The following is a 20131-nucleotide window of genomic DNA, read 5'->3' on the forward strand; positions in this document are numbered from 1 at the left end:
TGCCTGCCAGTTCTAAGCGGGAGAGGCCTGATCGCAAATCAGTCGAACGCAATTAGAGAAGAGGAAGAGAGAAAGACGACTGAGATGTCTGTCTTATTTTAGACGATAATGCATCGTTGATTTTAACATGGTGAATTAATTAGATCGTACTTTTTCTTAACCTCCTTTTTCAAGATCGTCGGAAAATTCGTGCACAATTTTCCATTGGGTATAACTGCGGTTTCTTAAAGGATTTTAGAGTTTTAGATTTTTAGGTAAATTAAGTAGCATGGAGGGGTGAACGTACGTAGCTTGCTGCTGAGAGGCAATCTGCGAGGCAGCGTACATCTGGGTAGCCAGGGCACTGGGGAACAATCACCAATGCTTATGTTAGTTGATACGATAAGAATTTTCTGAGAGATATAAACATTTTCTCTTTGCTTGCTACCGGCATTACCACGGTGGTTCCCATTCGCATTTCGAAGATACGCTCGATCGGAAATGACGGAGAAGGTAAATAATGTAACCCTACAGCCACGAAAATTTAAGTACCGAGTATTATACGTTCAGTAATATGACAAATTTGTAAAATTTCTGTAAATAAGTAGTTTTTATTTTACGAGTAATTTCAATAACTCGATTTAGATTAAATTGCAGCATAAATCAGGAACCATCGTGGTGGATTACGGTATAAATAAGTTTCTTATGGCACCTCAAAATTGGATAATGCACCTGCGATAATTATATTAGACTCCATTGAATTTAAAATTGCGACAAATACTAAATAATGAAAAAGGCGTGAAAAATAATTTTACTGAATATACCATATAAAGAAAAAAAAATAAAAACATAAAACTGTGCTTCAAAATTCTCTTAGCTTTACGTTCGAGCGTTCATTCCTAACGGAAAAATGCTGTTACAAGGCTATCGAACACGGATAACTATCTGTTTTTATTACTCTGAACAAATCTCAACCCTTTCTACGCCATTTCCAGTGACCTGGCACACTGTCGTTTTACATTCTACCATATTATTGAATTCTCATTAGCGACGTCTGTTTCGACGAACGTGAGGAGGACGATGTAGCGATAACTAACCTGCATATGGCACTTTGGCTGTATGCGGGGCCCTCAGTGACACTCAGAGCCTGACCAACTTGGGTCTGTGTCAGACCCAGAGACAGTCTGCGCAGCTTAAAAACCTTGGCGAACTCCTTGATCTCATCCAAATTGATCCCATCGACTACGTTATTAGTGGCCTCATTGATCGTTGGCTGATCTGTAATAAAAATTCATTCTATTCTTTATTTCAATTCTTCTATTATTCTTCTTCTTCATCTTCTATTCTTCAACTCGGTCTATTCTCATCACGATCAGATAATAAAAGTATAAAAATCATTACAAATCACCGGATTTTTCGTGGCAAGATAAATCTAGTATCATGCTTAATTATAAATGAATTAACAGTGACTTAAGCGTTTAAAAGCGTCGGATTAGTATTCTCAATCTTATTTCGAATTTCTTAATTTTTTTATTTTAAGAAATACATCTGGCACTTCTCTGTCCTACAAAATACAATAAAATCGATGAATTCTTGAGTAGGTATATGAATCGCGTTGCGAGCTAATTATGGAAACGATACCTGGCTATGAATGAGATAAAATATTCGTAGTTCAAGGATTACACGATAAGCAAGTTTTGCGTCACGCATGATCAGTTTTACAGTAATTCTAATACTGCAAATGTAGGTAACTTGGGATAGCATGCATTTTTGTTAAATTCAGTCGTGGTATCCATTCATGAGTCACTAAACAAAATTTAAAATTTTAACTGTTTTTAGTGACTCATGGATGGATATGGATAGATACCACGACTGAATTTAACAAAAGTACACGTTGTCCCTGCATTGTTCCAAGTTACCTACATTTCGAGAAGATTAGTACATTTTGAGCAGATTAGATTCACTATCGATTATACGAAAGCTCATTTCAATTGATTCGTCGGAACGCAACGGAGCTCCGGTAAGAAGGTTGTCTAATGACATCAGACGGCTTCGTTAAAGCAGTTACCACCGATTTCTCTCATAAATCTGTCACCCCGAATGTATACAAACGCAATAGAAATGCCCACATACTCCGTAATCTCGACCAGTTCGCCTGGTTTCTGTGCCGCGTAATAAACTGCAAGTCCTTCTTCCGCGACGGTGTTTCTACGATCGTTAATTTCTGATCAAGGCACTGAGTACTTTGCGCGCTTCAAACAAAAAGCTGCAAGCAAATTATATGACTCGGCCATGACACGATAAATAAAGGAATAAGAATATCAAGAGCGAAGTATTCACCGCTGTTGAGTTCACAACGTTAAATGACCATGGCTTTGACCATGATTATGATTATTGGACTAGTTTCTTAGTTTTGTACGCATTACAAATTGCATAAATAAAATAAATAAGAGATGTAAGAGATAATCACTAATAATCATTAAAGCTGATAACGAAGTGTATAAATATCAGAACTCGACATTTGAAGTACGTTGTTTAATGGTTTTTGCTCGTACTATACAAAATAATAATAGAAAAATTAGAAAACTGTTTATATACATATATATTTTAATTACGAGGTCGTCTTTCTCGATCTCTACGCGAGAAATTCTATCTCTGAAATTCTATCGGAGAAGAGTTAACAAAGGCAAATATTTATGAGATAATACTCGCATCTGACACTAGCAATTGAGAATCGTTAGACTTCACGCGTCGAATGATTATTCCGTCGCGTCAGGATGACGAAGTGCCAGTCTACGCGATGATTGTGAGTTATTAAAATTATTGTCAGCCAACACGAGGTTACGCGCGCTGCTGGAATCTTTATGGCTTCCTAGAAGGCAGTAAGGAACGAACTAATGCCCCGTATATTTATATAATGAGTCTAGTATACGATATCCTATTACACTTGTCAAGCATTCTACGATCGATGCTAGTTCGAAATGTTATTTTCCAGGTTCAAATACACGTTAAACATTAAATCGTTCCTTCTACGACGACAGTAACGTTTCGTGAATATTGTCAGGAGAAACGTTATTTAAGCGACCGATCATTAGAAAAAATTAAAGGTGTACTTCAATTATCAGAGATATACGCTTGCAGAGTTGCGTGCGGCCAGAAGATTAACACCTTGTCAAAAATATTGTCAGAATGTGACAACCTGGCAAGATAAAGATAAAGAGCGCTTTTGCATGTGGTAATTGCTTCTTTAAAAGTGATCATTATGCATGCAATCGCTTGTCGACATTAGCGAGTGTGGTTCATATAAGCAAGTGATTGCGTTATAGGAAGATGGTGTCTCCAGCGAAAATTGTAATTAAAAGCTGTCAAGAAGTAACACGGTTACCCCGAAGGCATAGCTCGATTATCATTTACGCGCGCGATGTGAACATCGTTTTAAACGTTCTGTCAAGTACCGCAAAAACCAATTGACACAGATCATTCCTACTTTCGACCCATAGGTTAATATCACAATAAGAAAAAAATAAATAAACTATATCTTACTCGGTGAATCGTTCAAGAGATCATCCTCCTCCTCCTTTATTGGACTGTGCATACTGCTCGGAGAAGCCTTTAACCCAGCACCGCCAGGTCCGTGCGTCGTCGTGATAGTAATCTCGCCATTACTAGCGGCCAATCTGTTCAAAGCGGATGCAGCGGACACCACGGATTCATTCAATGGCGACGACTGCTCCGGTCTGTCCCTGTGATGTTTTTCCGTCGACTGTGAACACAATGCGATAGTAGGGACGGATTAGTAGCTCACTGGGGACGAGAGTGCTCCTCTTCCACGTCAATTATGCACTCAATAATGAGACGGAACCTCGAATCGAGACACTTTAAATTACACTTTTAATTAGTGGAAAGAATGCCCGCCAGTACGGAATACTTTCTTAACGAGATCACTCAGTGCTGAGAATTATTGGTTGCTTCGCTAATCTTGCCAGTAAGTTTACTTCACGCGTTTGACCGTGCATCGCGATTCGATAGAAATCCGTTTACATCATTAGAAAAAAATGGAAAAGAGGAGCCAACGAAGGTATTTATTCTCTTTGATTCATACGGCGCACAGTGTTATTCGTTGATGGAAAGTTAACTACACTAACGGTTATAGTTGAAATTATTGAGAAAGTGAATAACACGTATCGTACGGCCACTAGTGAGATAAAACGTGAAACGTGCATACGGTTTTTAAAAACAATACAACTATATACGCAATATCACGAAAATATGAAGCTTATTGTAAAAGAAAAACATTGCTATTTTAACAAGCAATGATATGTCTATCAATTTCGTTGATAGCATGACATGAAGAATTTTACTATTTTATATCTGCAAAAATAGCTACGTAATTATATAGAGCTAATTATTTTAAATGCTAAATTATTATAAGCTTTATGGGAAAAGTAGCATCGATTTTAAATCTTAAAATATTTCTATCGTTTATTAATATTTCTCATATTACTGATAAATTTACTATCTATATTTAAAAGAATGATGTTGGAAAGGGCGAGTCGTACGTACTGTGTAATGATTTATATGCGAGGTGTGTCGGTGGCTGTGCTGTTGAGGCGATGTCGTTAAAAGCGGTTGCTGAGAAGCCTGAACGGCCTGTACAGCCTGCGCTGCTTGCGCTTGTGCCGCCTGGGCAGCCTGAAGCAGTTGCTGCGGCTGCATCGCGCTCAGAAGTTGTTGGCTCGCCGAACTATTGCTTAGAAGATGCGGCAAAGCGGCAGGGTTCAGCCCTAATCCCGATGCCAGGCTGGGGCTCGTGGGAACTGATAAAAGGACAAGTAAACACGCATAGTACGACATCCGATGTTGGGTTAATCGCAATGTAAATGCAACATTTGTGACAACTGAAATTATACACACATTTTGATTGAATACGTTATCATAAAGAAATGATGTCAACTATTATACGCATTTTTAATTAAGAGAAATAAACTTAAAGCGGATCTTAGTGCTTAAATATTTCAGAGTTAATTTATGTACATTTCCAAAAATCGCGCGCCGAAATTTTTTTCGGTTTTGAAACGCAATTATGAATAAAACTAGAGTAGTAACATCACATATTAAATTGATATTGATGAGTAATTCAATAATTTTTGATGCTAATAAGTATCTTTAGATGTTATAATAATTGGTGTTGATATAAACATCTTAAGAGCTGTGAATAATGTAATTTATTGTGAAAAATTTTTGCTTAATAAAGAAACAATTTAACATTTTGAGTAGACTTATGGATGGGTGATTTTGAATCGATTTATTTTTTGTCTTTCCGCATTTTTATTCGCAAATTTTTATCGCTTAATTTTGAATTTAATGTATCGTATTAGTCGTAGTAAATAAATTTCTGTTTTCTTAATAATAATAGCTCAACAATTGTTCGGCAGAATATAATTTGTTTGTTGATAATATATAATGACATCTAATATTAACCACAGAAATAAAAATGAAAAGAAAAGATTTTTATAGGAATTATTTTTTTACATTATTTTTTATACATCACATAATTATTGTTTAACTATCTACGTGAACGAAATGACGCTGAAACTGCATACAAGTTCAACATTTGATCATGAATTAATTACTTAATGCGCAATTTAGCTGCATTGCAAAATTTTCGCAATAGTCATAATATGAAAGTCATAATATTGTGTTTTAACAAATTAAGAATTATTTTACGCGTTTACTCACACAGCGAGTATCATTTTTGCGAGTATCATTTGTTCTTGTTTAATTTTTCAGAAATAACAAGAATGAAATGATTCCAAGAGCATTGCAAGTATCAAATGGAACGCATCTCGGTTGCAAAAGAATCGCTTTTTCACGAGATCGATTCAAGATCGTTCATCTCTAGCGGGTGTGATGCATATATGTGCTCAGCGTTTCCTATTTCTAATTTGTCTATGAAATAATTAATGTTGACGTGAATATTTTATGAAGTTCTCCATTATATATTCTGAAATCACTTACCAATTATATATTCTGAAATCACTCGATAAAATTCCTTAAGATTTACGCGAGAGAAAGAAAACTACAATGCTTATTACCGCTAGCTTTCAATTACATAGAACGCGTCTCTGAAATATTTCGTTCTTGAAGAATTAAACATTCAACATTTGATATTGCGATAGATTTAGTAGATGCAAAAGATCATTTATACTATATACATGTAAATACATTTTGTTAAATTTTATAAGAAGGATAATTAATCTTACGATGACTTTGTAATAATTTCTATCAACGAGATAGTTAAAATATATTAAAATATTTTATATAGCTTCTTAGAAGCAAAATTATATTTATATCGTGACGCGCGTAAAGATGGATCAGGGGACATGGTAGTATCTCGACGAAGAGCACGCGCAGTGATATTATATTAAACGGTTACATCGAACACATGGCACAGGAAAATCTTATAAATAGATTAATATTGAACTTACCATTGCTCGTAGGCGTATTAAGCATATTTTGCGGTTGAGCTAGAGATTGGAGATTCGCCAATGTCGTAGAAACTACTTGTCCATTACTGAGCGCTAAATTCACCATTTGATTGTTCGTAACGTGACTGACTGGTATAGTCAAAATGGTTTGGGTAGCGATACCTAAGAAATGAGAAACATTTTTCAAAATGAATGTGTTTCTCTGACAAGAAATTATTCCAAGATAGAGGGTGATAAAGATAATTGATTACAGTAGCCCTCGATAATGTTATATGATCATATTTCAAATCAATAGATACTTCATTTCTATTATGAACATAGTCCACGCGTCGTTGATCCAGGATGGGTAGTAAAGTTATCAGAGTCTCATAGAAGGATTATTAGGCAACCCATAGGGCAGGTAACCTCGCAGGCTAGCGTAGTTGGCAAACTATTATCGTCATCTTAATAGTGGGTACAGGTACTGGTACTGGACTGCGCTGCGAGAAGGACGCCTAATCATACTTAGAATAGTTTCGGGATTACCTCCAGCTCCGCTAATCTGATTACCCTGTACACGCGCTTAATATGATTACTGATCATGAGTACGTACCCGTGTTGCCACCTACAGCTAAGCTAAGCAAATCCCGTATTCCGAACAGCCATAAAAGTTTCACATTCTGAGGTAAGGTCAACCGACAATCCGATTAACGTGCAGTTCAAACGTTACCGAACGATAATGTGTCGTCAATACTTTCACTGTTGATTCACTGTCTCTGACAAGAGTGTAATGATTTGAAAATATTTCATTCATTCGAAGTATAACAATATAATATTTGCGGTAGCAATTCAATATTTGCTTTTCGTTAACGCGCCATCGTCTACTAAAAGCAAAGAAGAAGTCTTTTCCACATTTTTAGGAATATCGGAGATTTATTTATATCTGATATAAAGAACGATTCGCGGATGATGTTATTTCCATTTTCAACGAATCAAGGCGTACATGACCTCCCGTGTATTTTAATCTTCGTCGCTTTTTGGATCTTAATCGTTCACACGATAAAATCTCGGACGGCTGATATCACTTTAAATAAAGCCGCGGACATTCCTGCGGACAATAATTTCTATGAACGACAACCTATTGACCGCACTTTCGAGCACTCCTCGACTCATCCTCGCCGACACTCGATGTCTATCAGAGACCAATCGAGCGTTAGTCAGTTACCATCGATTGAGTCGAAAAGCAGTGCAAACATTATTTGCCGCCACGTAACTCGTCATCCTACCGCGGCCGGTCCATATCCACGAACTTCAATCCACTTAGGCGGAATCCCAAAGTTCTGCCTCTCGTCCTCTGCCTCCGCTCTGCTCATGCTCTCTCTCTCTCTCTCTCTCTCTCTCTCTCTCTCTCTCTCTCTCTCTCTCACTCTCTCTCTCTCTCTCTCTCTCTCTCTCTCGCTCCCTCTCTCCTCTACCCTTTCTCTCTCTTTCTCTCTCAATTGCTAGAATAGGAACCTAACTTGGTAGAAACGAAGTTAGCGCGGACCGCAATCGATATAATAGCGGCCGAATCCGCGGAGCTGCGATGTCCAGCCAGTGAGTGCTAGGGTTAGGAGTATGAGGGGAGGAAGGACGGACTCGAGAAAGGAGGCAGGATGGGATGGGATTCGTGAGGTTGGAGAGGGGTAGTGAGACGTTAATTATACATTGAAATTAGTTGCAGAGTTTGCCCTGTGCTCGGCGAGGCAGTCTAGGACCACTAAGTATGGACGACGGGCCGGCCTTAGTCCGAGCTCTGGTCAGAGATAGTCGATATTATATTATATATCGGCACATCTTGATTGCACAACATTATGCGCCAGCACAGCGCCGCGTTCCGTTCAGCGAAAGCACGATAATTTTATGCGTGGCAACCGTCGATGAAATTTTGACTGATTGAAATTTCGATTATAATCTCATAGATTATTTGTTAGCAATCGTGGTCAATATTATGATAATAAGATGTGCGACGAAGGGAATCATTTATGTTCGGGAAATGCTGAAATTTATAGAATGTTAGTGTATTAACTTACCTTGCGAAGTGGGGATAAGAAGCTGAGCTCCTTGAATGCCCTGAACCAATTGACCAGACGTTAGGATGAATTGAGGCATCGCGACCGGTTGTGGTTGAGATAATAGCTGAGGTAACGTTGCCATTGGGGCTGAGCTAGGTGGCAAAAGGTGGGGACCTGCCGTCGTACTCGAGGCTGTTGGTACCGTTCCGCCTTGGAATAAAAATTAACGATTTCATCGTTAAATTACTCTTGTCATTTGATTCTTAATCCTTGATCCTTGCAATCGCTCGCATTTCTATTCAGATTCACTCAAGAAACTCGATTTTATGCTTCTTACCTGACGAGCTGACGGTTAAATTCAACGGAGTATTGATCAGCTGATTATTAGTTAATCCCGCTGTCATTCCCTGAAGACCGGCGGCCAATGACGCGACTTGTGGAAGATTTTGCAAATTCGCTAAATTCTGAAGATTTTGAAGCGTCACCATACCAGCCACTACGCATAAAGTTCCAACAGTAAGAAAACAATATCGATATTGGGATCGTACGTACAAACGAAGTTTCTGTAAAGGGACAGTTTCTCACACTTACTCGTCCCGTTTAAGTGAGCTTGTGCTACCGCCGCGCGTTTCGCTTGATGGAGATTTTCAGGTGACGGACTCCGTCGCCTCTTTCGTGAATTCTTTATATCATCTATCATCATTTGGTGTTCGTGAAGTGCACCACCTGTCGCCGGTTCGGGACTTCCAGCGCTACTCCTGTCGCTGTCCTGTAACAGAGAGAGAGAGAGAGATATATATATATATATACATGTATACATATATATATGTATATATATATAGTATATACACATGTACAATAGATATATAATCACACGCCAGATTGAAATTCAATCACCTTCGATTTATACGAGATCGAACAACGCCGGTTACGAGAAATTGCATTGAATTAAATTATACTACTGTCCGATATAATAATAGATAATAATAATAATAATAATAATAACGCTAATTAAATATGTATTATTCTACTAATACGCAGCTTACTAAGAGATCAAACATCTTTCTGAATTTTCAATATAAAATGTTATGCATCATTCTCTCTCATGAAAATCAATGGAACAGCGACGCAAAGGTTTTAGTACGAGTTAACAGTCATTTCCAAAATGACCAAAACATTCAATTATACGCGCGTGGTTCGTTAGCGTGTGATGCTTTTTATTGCGGTAGTGCGTTTAACGTCGAAAATAGATTAATAATCATTCACAGTCCACGTAAATGATACATATTAAAATATTCCATTTCACATCGGTAGAGGTGAGAAAAAACAATGACAGTAAATTAATGACGATAATTATTGTAATATTATACACATAAACCAATGAGTCTTACGACACGATCGGTGATCACTGTCGAATATTAATTTCAATATCACTTACGCGTGGCAATGAAAATTGAGCCCGCCTGTATTATCGCGATGCCGATCCTTGCCCATAAACATAATCCAGCAATGCGTGCGGGCAAAGTGATTTAGTTATTCACGCTCAATAACACATTTTTGGAATTAACTTGGTCGGCCGAGCTGACCGTCCGATTTAATCAATATCAATTTGGCAGGACCGCGCGACACACGGTCTATCACGACTTCCGAAAATTTTCAAACAACAATCGTGAAAGATTATACGAGAAGGCGAGAATTGCCGCGCGAAAAAAAATATATTAATCACGCGTTTCCCGGTTGCTCCGCTTTCGTGCCTGCAGATATATAATTCATGCATATTTACGGAATACTAGCGGAATAATTAACGAACGCCGGCACATTAAGGCGTGCCGTATATACGTACATGTGCACGTGTAGTCGAGGTTCTTAGAAGACAATCTAAATTATAATAAATCGATGGAGTATATATGCCGTAATGCTTTACCACCACGAGTGTATATCGATGGTGGTGGTGGTGGTGGCTGTGCCGTGGAGAGTAATGTTACCGGTGCGGCCTCTTTGCATAATGGTATGGAAATATGCCGGAACGTGTATCGCCATAGTTGGATACAGATTAAGCGTTTTAGAGCTTCGACACTCGAGTAATTCGGGAAAAAGAGTTCCCGCGCGGATAACTGGACCTATGAATAAATCCTAGAAGAGCTTCTGCGGTGGTTATCACCTTAGACGTATAACTGCTTTCACCAGACGGATTGGCACAAATGTCAAAAAAAGTTTTTTTACGCAATTTATAGTATCAATGAAAAATATATTAATGGTGTTTAAAGACAATAACAAAATTGAGTTGTTATTGAGAATTGTGTAATTATTTTTTTTCATAATTTTCTAAGAGAAAAAAATTGTTAAATAAAAAGCGAATATTTTTAAATCAACCGTAAATATCACATTAATTGTACTGTCGAAGTCTCAGTATATTCAGCTTTTTTTAAAAGGGGTATCCTCTGGGTGCGGCTTGTAATCCCGGCTTGAATTTTCGTCAAAGTCGCACAATGGGCGTACGCGTCGCTGGTCGAGGCATTTCATTGCATAAAAAATAGATAAAGCCTGGTCGATAGGTAACGAACGAAAATAGGAGGCGCAGAGGGTACGGCAGTTCAATTTTTTTTCCACGCAAATTCGTAAACGGCTATACCACCAGTATAGCCACCCTATATTAAATGGACGAGGCGAGGAGGATTAGTTGAATGCACAGGTTCGACCATTTTGCTTGTAAAAGTGCACGCGATATACAACCAAGCGTAGAAACATATGTTTACGAGCTTCCGGTATTTCGCATAAATTAATCAGTGTTGCAGCACTGCAGCGTATGAAACAACTTTGTACGAGATCGTCGACTTTGCTAAAACTTGCCAAACAGTTATTTGTACGTGGAAACAAATAATTATGTAGAAATAGAAATTAAGGTGTTTATATTATTGATATAATTTTAATAAAAAAGAACGCATTAAATAAATTTGTTGGAAATAAATTACTCTCAAATGCAACTTCAAAGATTATACTATTTTTGTACATTTCTATAATTCTCCTAATTGCTAATGAACATTTTATTCTTGCATAATAATACAAAGCATGCATTATTATGGAAGAATAAAATGAACATTGATAGTTACATATATTAAGACGATTTTAATTTGTAACTAGTGTATATGATTCCTTATTTACTTAACATCTTGAGACATAATCTGGTAGCCTATATATTTATCTAAGCACGTCGAAAAGAACAAAAGAAGCGGTCATGCCGCCTATGCAATTGGTTCCACCAGCGTTTTAAATTCCCAGAGAGAAATCAGTCATATGATCGATAAAAAATCATTATTTCGCATCCATAAGCCATCTCGCTAATGCAAAAAACCGAGCTGGATCCTCTCCCTCCCGCGAATGGGGCGGACGGTGAACGCGAACGGCCAGTGGGAGGCGCGAAAAAAATACACGGGGCAGAGGAAAGAGGGCGGAGAGCGTTCGGTTGGTCGTTGGAAATGCAACAATAAACATTACTTATCGGCACGGGGGTCTCTAACAATGCGTATACGAAGAGAAGCGGCGCGGCTGGTAGCAAAGCGCAAGTTTTTTGCAATAAAGTCATTTCGAGCCGTTTGAGTTATGGGTAATTCCTGTGGAGCGCCCGGGCCTCTGCGCTCTAGCTGGCTGGTCCGAGTCCGGTCCATTGATTAGTATTAATGACTTAGCTGCACTCATTTCGCCCGAATAAAAGTAATTGGATTTGGCTTCGACCCCGCGCGGACCGCGCTGTAGTTTGGCGTCGACGGCGTCGGCGGCGTCGGCGGTGGCGACGGCAGCGGCTGGCAGAACAAAACTGGTGGGCGCGTGTAAAAATACATTAATATCTGTTTGCGCTTAATAAACGATAGCCGCGCTGACTTCAGACTAATGGCCGTATTCCGGAATCGGTAATACGCATTTTTATGTTTCTTTCTGAAACGAGGCGCCGCGCCACGCCGCGCCGCCCGCATCGTACTGCTATCATCCCATCTTCGGCTGTGGCTGTGGCTGTGGCTGTTCCTCCTGCCTTTGGCGATCGATTTGTCGAGCGGGGTACCGTTAGTCGTTATGAAAATTGAACGATTTTTTGGCAGGGAGAACTATGTACGCGAGTTTTGCTCGCCGTCAAAAGTACAAACACGAGTGAGAAATATGTAGAAATTTTTATAAGAGTTGTCACACAAATTGCTAGTTGTAAGTTTAAAAACATTAATATGTCGGATAAAACGAAAAGACGTGAATATATCTCTGCTGAATTAGAAATAGAAAAGAATGTTACTAAAATTAATATATAACTGTATATAACTGTGGATATAACATGTATTTTAAAAAATCCGAAGTCAGCGATTATGTTTGACTTGATTTGAATCTCACAAATTGTTTCAAGCGTTTAAACCATTTGATTGAGCGATTCTGTCGATATAGTACGCAACCAGACGTCGCTTGTAAATATATTCAAACAGTTTAAAGCTGTATAATTTCATTTGAATTTTGTAAATTTTATTTATATTTGCGCGTCAATAATTATTATCATGCGATCAATCGAGATCAATAATTATATAATAATTATTCAACACGTCACAGAAAGGCATAAAAAGGCGAGAGGACGATGAATTTCCTTCACGATTAAGGATTCTAACGAATCCTGTGGGGGTCGCAATTATCACGTGGTCATTGCGAAAGGGTGTTATCGAGAGTGGAAACCCAGCGAGACAGTGGCAGAGGGTCTGCTCTCTATACGGAAAGGATAGAACGGAGACAACTAGGGAAGGGTAGACAGAGACAGTTTGGCAGAGAGAGAATCATGAAGATAGTCATAGAGGAGAAAGACAGGAAACGCCAGTGGGAAAGAGAGGGAAGGAGAGAGTAAGAGATAGAATCCGCTCGACCCCTCGGTTCAGGCCGCTTTGTCTGTAAGTGTAATTAGTCCAGGGTGGGGTTCCTGGGAGTCGAGGCTCGGGGGTATAAGGGAGGGTAAAAGAAGGGGTTGCGGCAGGGGAGCAACGGGGTGGTTCATCCTGGCTTCCCTCGCCCCGTCCCTGTGCCCCACCACCGCCTTATTTATATGCAAATGAGCTTCATTTCGCGATATTAATGTTCCACCCGAGTCGGCCTGCCTCGGCGCGAAAGGGTGCGAGGATACGCGGAAAAGGGTTCGTCCTCTTGCTTCGTACATGTTTACGTTTCGCTAGCATGGACAGCAGTCGAGTCAAAATGTCAAAAATTGTTGACGATCTCAATGGCCGAATAAATAACACGCGTTTCATCTTTCAACGAGCAATATAATACGTAACTGAGTATTATATATGACGGCACGCTTTGATTTGGAAACTATGTTTAGAGGTGAAAGTGGAATGAGAAGTCGTTCGCTCTAGCGAAGCGTGTTGGGTTGTCGGGGAAACGAGTGAAGAAAAGTTAAAAGGAAAAAAAGAAGGCAACACACATACAAATTGCTCACATCTTGATCCGCTTCACCATAAAAGGCATAAAAGATAATTTTGTCACAAAAGTTTATTGCTCCAATAAAAGGACTTCTTGAAAGGTCAACCTATTCTTTAAATAATTCTTTTCCATCATCTATAGCTCTACGAATAAGTTAAGAGGAGTTATGGAAGAGAATCAGCCTCCGACATATAAATCAGAGCACAAGAGTTATAAATATGAAAAGTAGCGAGAGGATTAAACGCAAGATTTTTGAAAAAAAAACAAATATGTTTAATGCTTCGCCCCGCTTTATATTTATTTTAATAAATCGAGAGCAATGCGACTGCCATCGCGCTACAAGAAATCCGTCTTACGGTTGCTTCCTCCAACGTGCTGCGCGATTAATCGCTATAACACGATGACTTGTCAGCCTTCCCAGGCGGATCGAAAATTTCCAACGGCACGTCGGCATAGTCCCAAGTCGCGGCACTTACATGGCGCGTAGGTAGTACAGATAATGACCGATTTATCGTAACGAGTGGAGCGTGGCGGCGGGTAGACAGACCCCCATCAAGGCCCCACCGGGGTAAATTAACAACAGACAAGCCACTTGAAACATTACCGAGGCTTCCTTGCGAAGCAAGCTGGGGGTGGGCTCGCTGTTGCCTTACTCAACATAAATTAGGGCCGATAGAAAGGGTAGATTGCAGAATGTTGAGTGTATAACGACCGGCGCGCACTGCCGGTAACGGTGTCTCGAGCATCCGCGCGTCGCGTCTTACTCCTGTGGCGCACGCGAGCCCGAAAAATCTTCGCCGCTGCACGCCACGGGATTTTACACGCTCATGCACAAGAAAATTTAAACGCCAATATCAAGACTACGAGGTCCCCCACGTTTTAATCGATTGTGTTAAAATCTAAATTTAACAGTTAATTTAGTATTTACAAAATATTATAATTTATTAAGATTATATTAAATAATTTCATTCAATAATTTTAAGTAGTAATAATATAATAAAAGTAATAATAATAGTAATAATTACTATTTAAAATAGTATTTTAGATATTAATTATATTAAATGGTAACTTTTTTTACGAAAATCTTAAAGCATACTAAATATTCTTCGAATGAATTGAAACACAAATGAGAGTTCCTAAACGAATCAGCATTGATTTCCTATATTAAAGACAAAAAATTGCGCATGTACTTATAAAATGGTTTGATTTTATAAGATTCGTTAATGATCTTACATCAGCGGTGTTGAAATATATTTTCACATTATAGCTATATAATATTGAAGGGGAAAGTGATCGTTACGTTCAACGGTTTCTCCAGTAATGTTTCCTGAGTTCCTTCGAAAAGCTTAATTACGGCGAGTCAGCGAAATAATTCGAAATAGGAGTAAACGTTTGTGCCGACGGTATTTGCATTTAATGGATATTAAAATGAATGACCATCGCTCATTACGAATGCCGCGGGGCGTCCGTGGTAAAATCGTGGGTAATGAAGTCGCGGGGCGAATCTTACTTGTAAATGGATCCTTCATTATATCCAGATACAGTTCTTTGAGGAATGCGTTCTAACGACTGTTCGGACACGCTGCTAAGAAATTTATGAGAATTTCTCACCGCAATATTGAAAATACAGCATAATTTCCTTTAAAAAAAAAAAACGTATCGCTGAATTATCTCGCGAATATGCAGTCTTGATGCTATACTTTTGAATTAAGTCCATTTATACAACTACAAATTCGATCCTGGCCGTCTAGACGGAATGTGCTGTTGAGAGAAAAGAAAAGAGTTCTCGAATATATTTTATATGAACACGCAAGGTTTTATTTCCCGAAATTTTCTCTCCTCCTTGACCAGAACAGTAAGCAGTCTATTCCGGGTATTCTTCACGGCGGGCATCTTAATGCGCACGAGTCGTAAACCGCGCGGACGTGGTGTAAATCTATTCGTACCGTCGTTGTTTAGCTCGGTCTGTGCCCTAAGAGAGGGCGGTCGGTCGAAGCAGAAAGAGAGGGAGGACGGGGGACAACGCCGGGGGGTGGTTGAGTGAGAGAATCGGAGGTGGGTCGACCGATGCATGAATATACATGACCTTACCACCAACCCTTACACCGCAACGGGGCTCTGCTTACATTATTGTATATCTAATTCCGCGGATGGTTCTCAAAATTTGCTGAACACCGTGCAACGACGACACGCCGCGACGGTCGCCTACGTCTGGCTGAGAATCACTGCTGGCTCACGACATTATGCAGGCAGTCTACATATTATACATTCGGACTGGGATTCAATTAAGTTTGGTTAGACCAAGTCCCGCGGCCCTCTCCCGCATCCGGTCTCTACTTCCTTTCTCCGACTAGCTCACGCCTGCAGAGGTGTTCCGAATAGCGCGCATTTTTGGTACAGCCGCGATATTGTCGTCAAATAAGATTTTCATCAAGATTCTTGTCTAGCGTTGTATTTCTTGAATATCGCAATATATTTTTCCTCATGATATGCGTTTTGTTTTATGAAACAAATAACTACGTGCACTATAAATAGTAGGGTGCAAAAATATATTTTCTTTTTCCTGGATATAATAAGTACGTGCTGTAAGATAACGATTACGTAAATAACAGAGATTCTATTATATTCTAAAAATAGCGTGGCAGCTTGCAATAAAGTCGCGCGGTGTTGCTTTCGTGTCTCTTGAATTTCTCATTGTAAGAAAATCTAGGAACCAGTGTCGGAATTCAGCGGAACTGCGACGGAGGTCGAATTACAACCTAATTCGCCGAAACCATGATTATCCATCAGCCGACTCAATCATAGCCGAGTCGGTCCTCGCGACATAAGCAACAAGAGCGTTTGACATTTGGCGGGCGTAACCAACCGTGGCAATAAGGTTAATTGAAATACGTCAAGTATAACGCGTAGCACTGAGAATACTTGTATTAGTCGATCGTTGGTGCGCCGAATCAAGACACGTATACGCTCGTGACACACTTCGATACTGCTACAGGTAATTAGCGTGGAGAACCACGTGGTGCACGATACGAAGAGACGTACGGGCGAGAATATCAGCAAGTGCGAGAGCAAAGTGCTCGTCAAAAAGAATGACAGGATAGGTCGCCGAGGGGGGGGGGGGAGAAGGATCATGAGAACGGTTGGCGCGCAGCGGGCAGGAAAGCGAAGGGACGCTAAAATAATGACGGAAAATTGCGCGTTTCCATGTTACGCGGCGCAGATCGTCGGCACTTAATTCAATTCGATTGCGATACAGTTCAATAATTCGATTAATTAAAAAATATCACAGAGCCGCTCAGTCGGCTCGATCGGCTGAAACCGCTTCGCGAGAGGCGCAAGGTCTCCGGGCGGACGCCCCCCTTTGAGCGCCTCTGATTAAGAGGGTTGGTACATCGATGGCGCAGAGTTCAGCTAATAGCTGAAACGCATCCCTCGATGTTGCCCCATCATCTGTAATTATTTGATTATGAGTATCGAACGCTCGAAATTCCCGAAAATCCAACAACTACGTCCACTTCAACGATTTTTTGTTGCATGTTTCAGCTGATTTTTTTGCTGCATCGTTATATGAAACAACTTTACCCTTCGCCTGTAATACCCAAATTTAACTTAGACGCGATATATATATATATATACTTGACACAGAAAAAATGTTACGGTTGCCACAACTGGAAATAATGATAATTTTTACTCATCATTTGGTTGTGACAAGTTGCGTAAGATGGATGTATCTTTACAGCCATAACCGTTAAGATAAGCCAATCTTACGGTTATCACAATCGTACTATAGTTGTTATAACCAAAAAAATGTAGATATTCGTGGGCAACTTTTGATCTTGGCAACCGTAGGCGTTTTTTCCGTGTAAAAATATTATTAATTACATTAATACCAACAACAAACCGCACATTTATATATATATATATATATATATTACATTCTCTAATTATATTAATTATATTAATGGAAAACATTTTCCATAGATCGTTTAGCAACCAAGAAAATGAAAATTATAATAGGTAGATGTTTGCGATTGCTCTTGCTGTAAGAGACCGACATTTTTTCCAATGTTTCAAATCAATTAAAATTTTGTTACGGCTTTATTTTATTCCCTGCAATTTTTGCGGTCGTGAGGAACGCAAGTAGTATCAAAAAATTGCGGATAACCAGAAAAGTGATATCGTCGCAAACTTTATAAAAAAAAAAAAATGTAAAGAATTATTTGTTGATGTATAAACGTGAAATAAAATAAAATAAAAGCAGTAACTTAAGATCTTTAATTATTGATAAGATCGATTTTAAAAGTAGCGATACGCGCAACGGTCAATATTTGAGAACATACCACGACATACCATTGCTATATCAATGTTTAATTAAAAACAAATGGCGCGGTGACGTCTATCTGCGGATTACTTTCTATTAGCTAATTAATTACGCTATATCGATATCTCTCCCGCTATTTCATTAATATGAGGATAACGACATAATAATGCGACTGCTACGTCACGCGATGCTCTGTGACAGTTTTCCGGAAATTCGAAAACCAGTAGGTAACTGTACGTTAGATATTCGTCACATACTTAAAAATAGCTGACGACGGCGCGCCGCCAAGAAGCATTCGGAAATGTTATAATCCCGGCGCGGTGTCATAATGATAATAACAACGCGTTAATTAAACTCGCTGATTTATGCGCCTTTCATATTGTAATTGCTCACCGAACTCGAGTCGAGACGCAGAAATCGAGCGCGCAGCTACGGTCTCGGGCGATCTCTCGCTCGGAGAGCTGAGATAATGCGAACGAATTAATGAGTCAAGGCGCAATTAATATCGACCACTCGCGCTCGCCGTCTAGCGGCAAAACCTCAGCGTTATCTCTTGCCTTTGCGCCGCGAGAAAGAAAAGACGCGGGGAAACGGAAAGATGACTGCAGATTTTCGTAATTTTTTTTCTACGTCACAATCGTATAATAGCACGAGAGATGTTCGCTCTCCTGGCATAAAGTGCGAGTTTCGCTCGCGCAAATTGCGTATTCTCCTTTCGTTGCCCAATTCAGCTCAAGAGTCTCGAATACAATTTGTTACGATTTAACGTCGGCCACGGGGGGTGGAGGGAAGGAGGGGAGGGGGGAGGGAGGGAGGAAAAGCGGGCGGACGCAAATCGCTTATTTACACCGTGAACGGTGTAATACGCACGCGCTGGGGGCCATATTTAGTTTACCAACCCGTGGGTATAATGTCTTTTTAGGTACGTTAATTAACAGTATTCATTTTGCACAAAGGTTTCTAATTACGCACTGTACGGAGCCATAGACTTAGTACCGCCTCCGCCATGGAAATGTTATGTCCTTCCTCGAGGTCTGGAGTTTACGACGTTGACGTCAGCGAAGTGCGACGGGTGCGAGGCCAAGCACTTTCGGGCTGATTTTCGGCGGGGGACATCGCCATCGACATCGACATCGACTTAGCTGGGGCTCCTCTTCGACGTTCGCAAGATTCTACGGCGCGGACGAGAAACCCGGCAACGGTCGGCCGCCACATTGCGGGTCAATACTTGTCCAGCCGCTTCAGTTAGCAGTCGCATTAATTAATTATAATTAAGTTTTAGTTGACGCGGCCGTGGAGCGGAGCGGGGTAAGCAAGGCAGGTAGCTACGCGACTCGCATTTTGAACATTACCGATATTATGCAGATTTCACCCCCTTTCGCCGCCTGGGTGTACCTCCCTCCCCCCCATTTCTGCTACTGCCTCTCCTTCACCTTACAACACTTCACCCCAACCATCGCATCCCCGCGCTCGCTCCTGCACCCGTCCTCACCCTTCAAGACACGCTCGCTTCTCGTGCCACTTGGCAAGCGAGTCGGAGAATGAATTATTTACTTATTTACGGTACGGAACTAGCGAGCGGCTCGTTACTTACCTATAGACAGTCGAATTAAAGCACCAAGGTTGAAATCGCACGTCCGCCCGTAGAGGGTCGATAGAGAGTCGTTTATACACGATGCGCTTCGTAGTTTTCTTGTAACATGTCTTGATACGACATTTCAAGTCAAAAGCACCAGCGATGAAATTGCGCTCATAATATTCGTTCTGAAGCGCGCTTCGTATATCTGGCACCCTGGAAACTGGCTTTGCGGACGCTTCGATGAACTTTCTTTCATAAAGAAAATTTTTGTGACCAGTCGAGTGCGGAA

General features: G+C 40.1%; 1 protein-coding gene across 5 annotated transcripts in view; it reads right to left on the reverse strand.

Annotated features, from left to right (window-relative positions):
- The window catches only part of pdm3 (POU-domain protein pdm3), a 177733-nt gene that overhangs the window by 6539 nt on the left and 151063 nt on the right, over positions 1 to 20131 (reverse strand). For 4 of the 5 annotated variants that reach the window (XM_018516203.1, XM_018516202.1, XM_018516204.1 and 1 more), the window contains exons 3-10: positions 9092 to 9269; positions 8838 to 8996; positions 8519 to 8710; positions 6468 to 6629; positions 4543 to 4796; positions 3523 to 3742; positions 1077 to 1257; positions 287 to 343 (exon numbers count right to left, since the gene is read on the reverse strand). In XM_018516203.1, coding sequence (XP_018371705.1) covers positions 287 to 343; positions 1077 to 1257; positions 3523 to 3742; positions 4543 to 4796; positions 6468 to 6629; positions 8519 to 8710; positions 8838 to 8996; positions 9092 to 9269 — 1403 coding nt within the window. The remainder of the gene's footprint in view (positions 1 to 286; positions 344 to 1076; positions 1258 to 3522; positions 3743 to 4542; positions 4797 to 6467; positions 6630 to 8518; positions 8711 to 8837; positions 8997 to 9091; positions 9270 to 20131) is intronic. The other variant, XM_018516207.1, reaches the window with a different exon arrangement.

Source organism: Trachymyrmex cornetzi, unplaced genomic scaffold, assembly GCF_001594075.2.
Source record: "Trachymyrmex cornetzi isolate Tcor2-1 unplaced genomic scaffold, Tcor1.1 scaffold61, whole genome shotgun sequence".
Taxonomy (NCBI): Eukaryota; Metazoa; Arthropoda; class Insecta; order Hymenoptera; family Formicidae; genus Trachymyrmex; species Trachymyrmex cornetzi.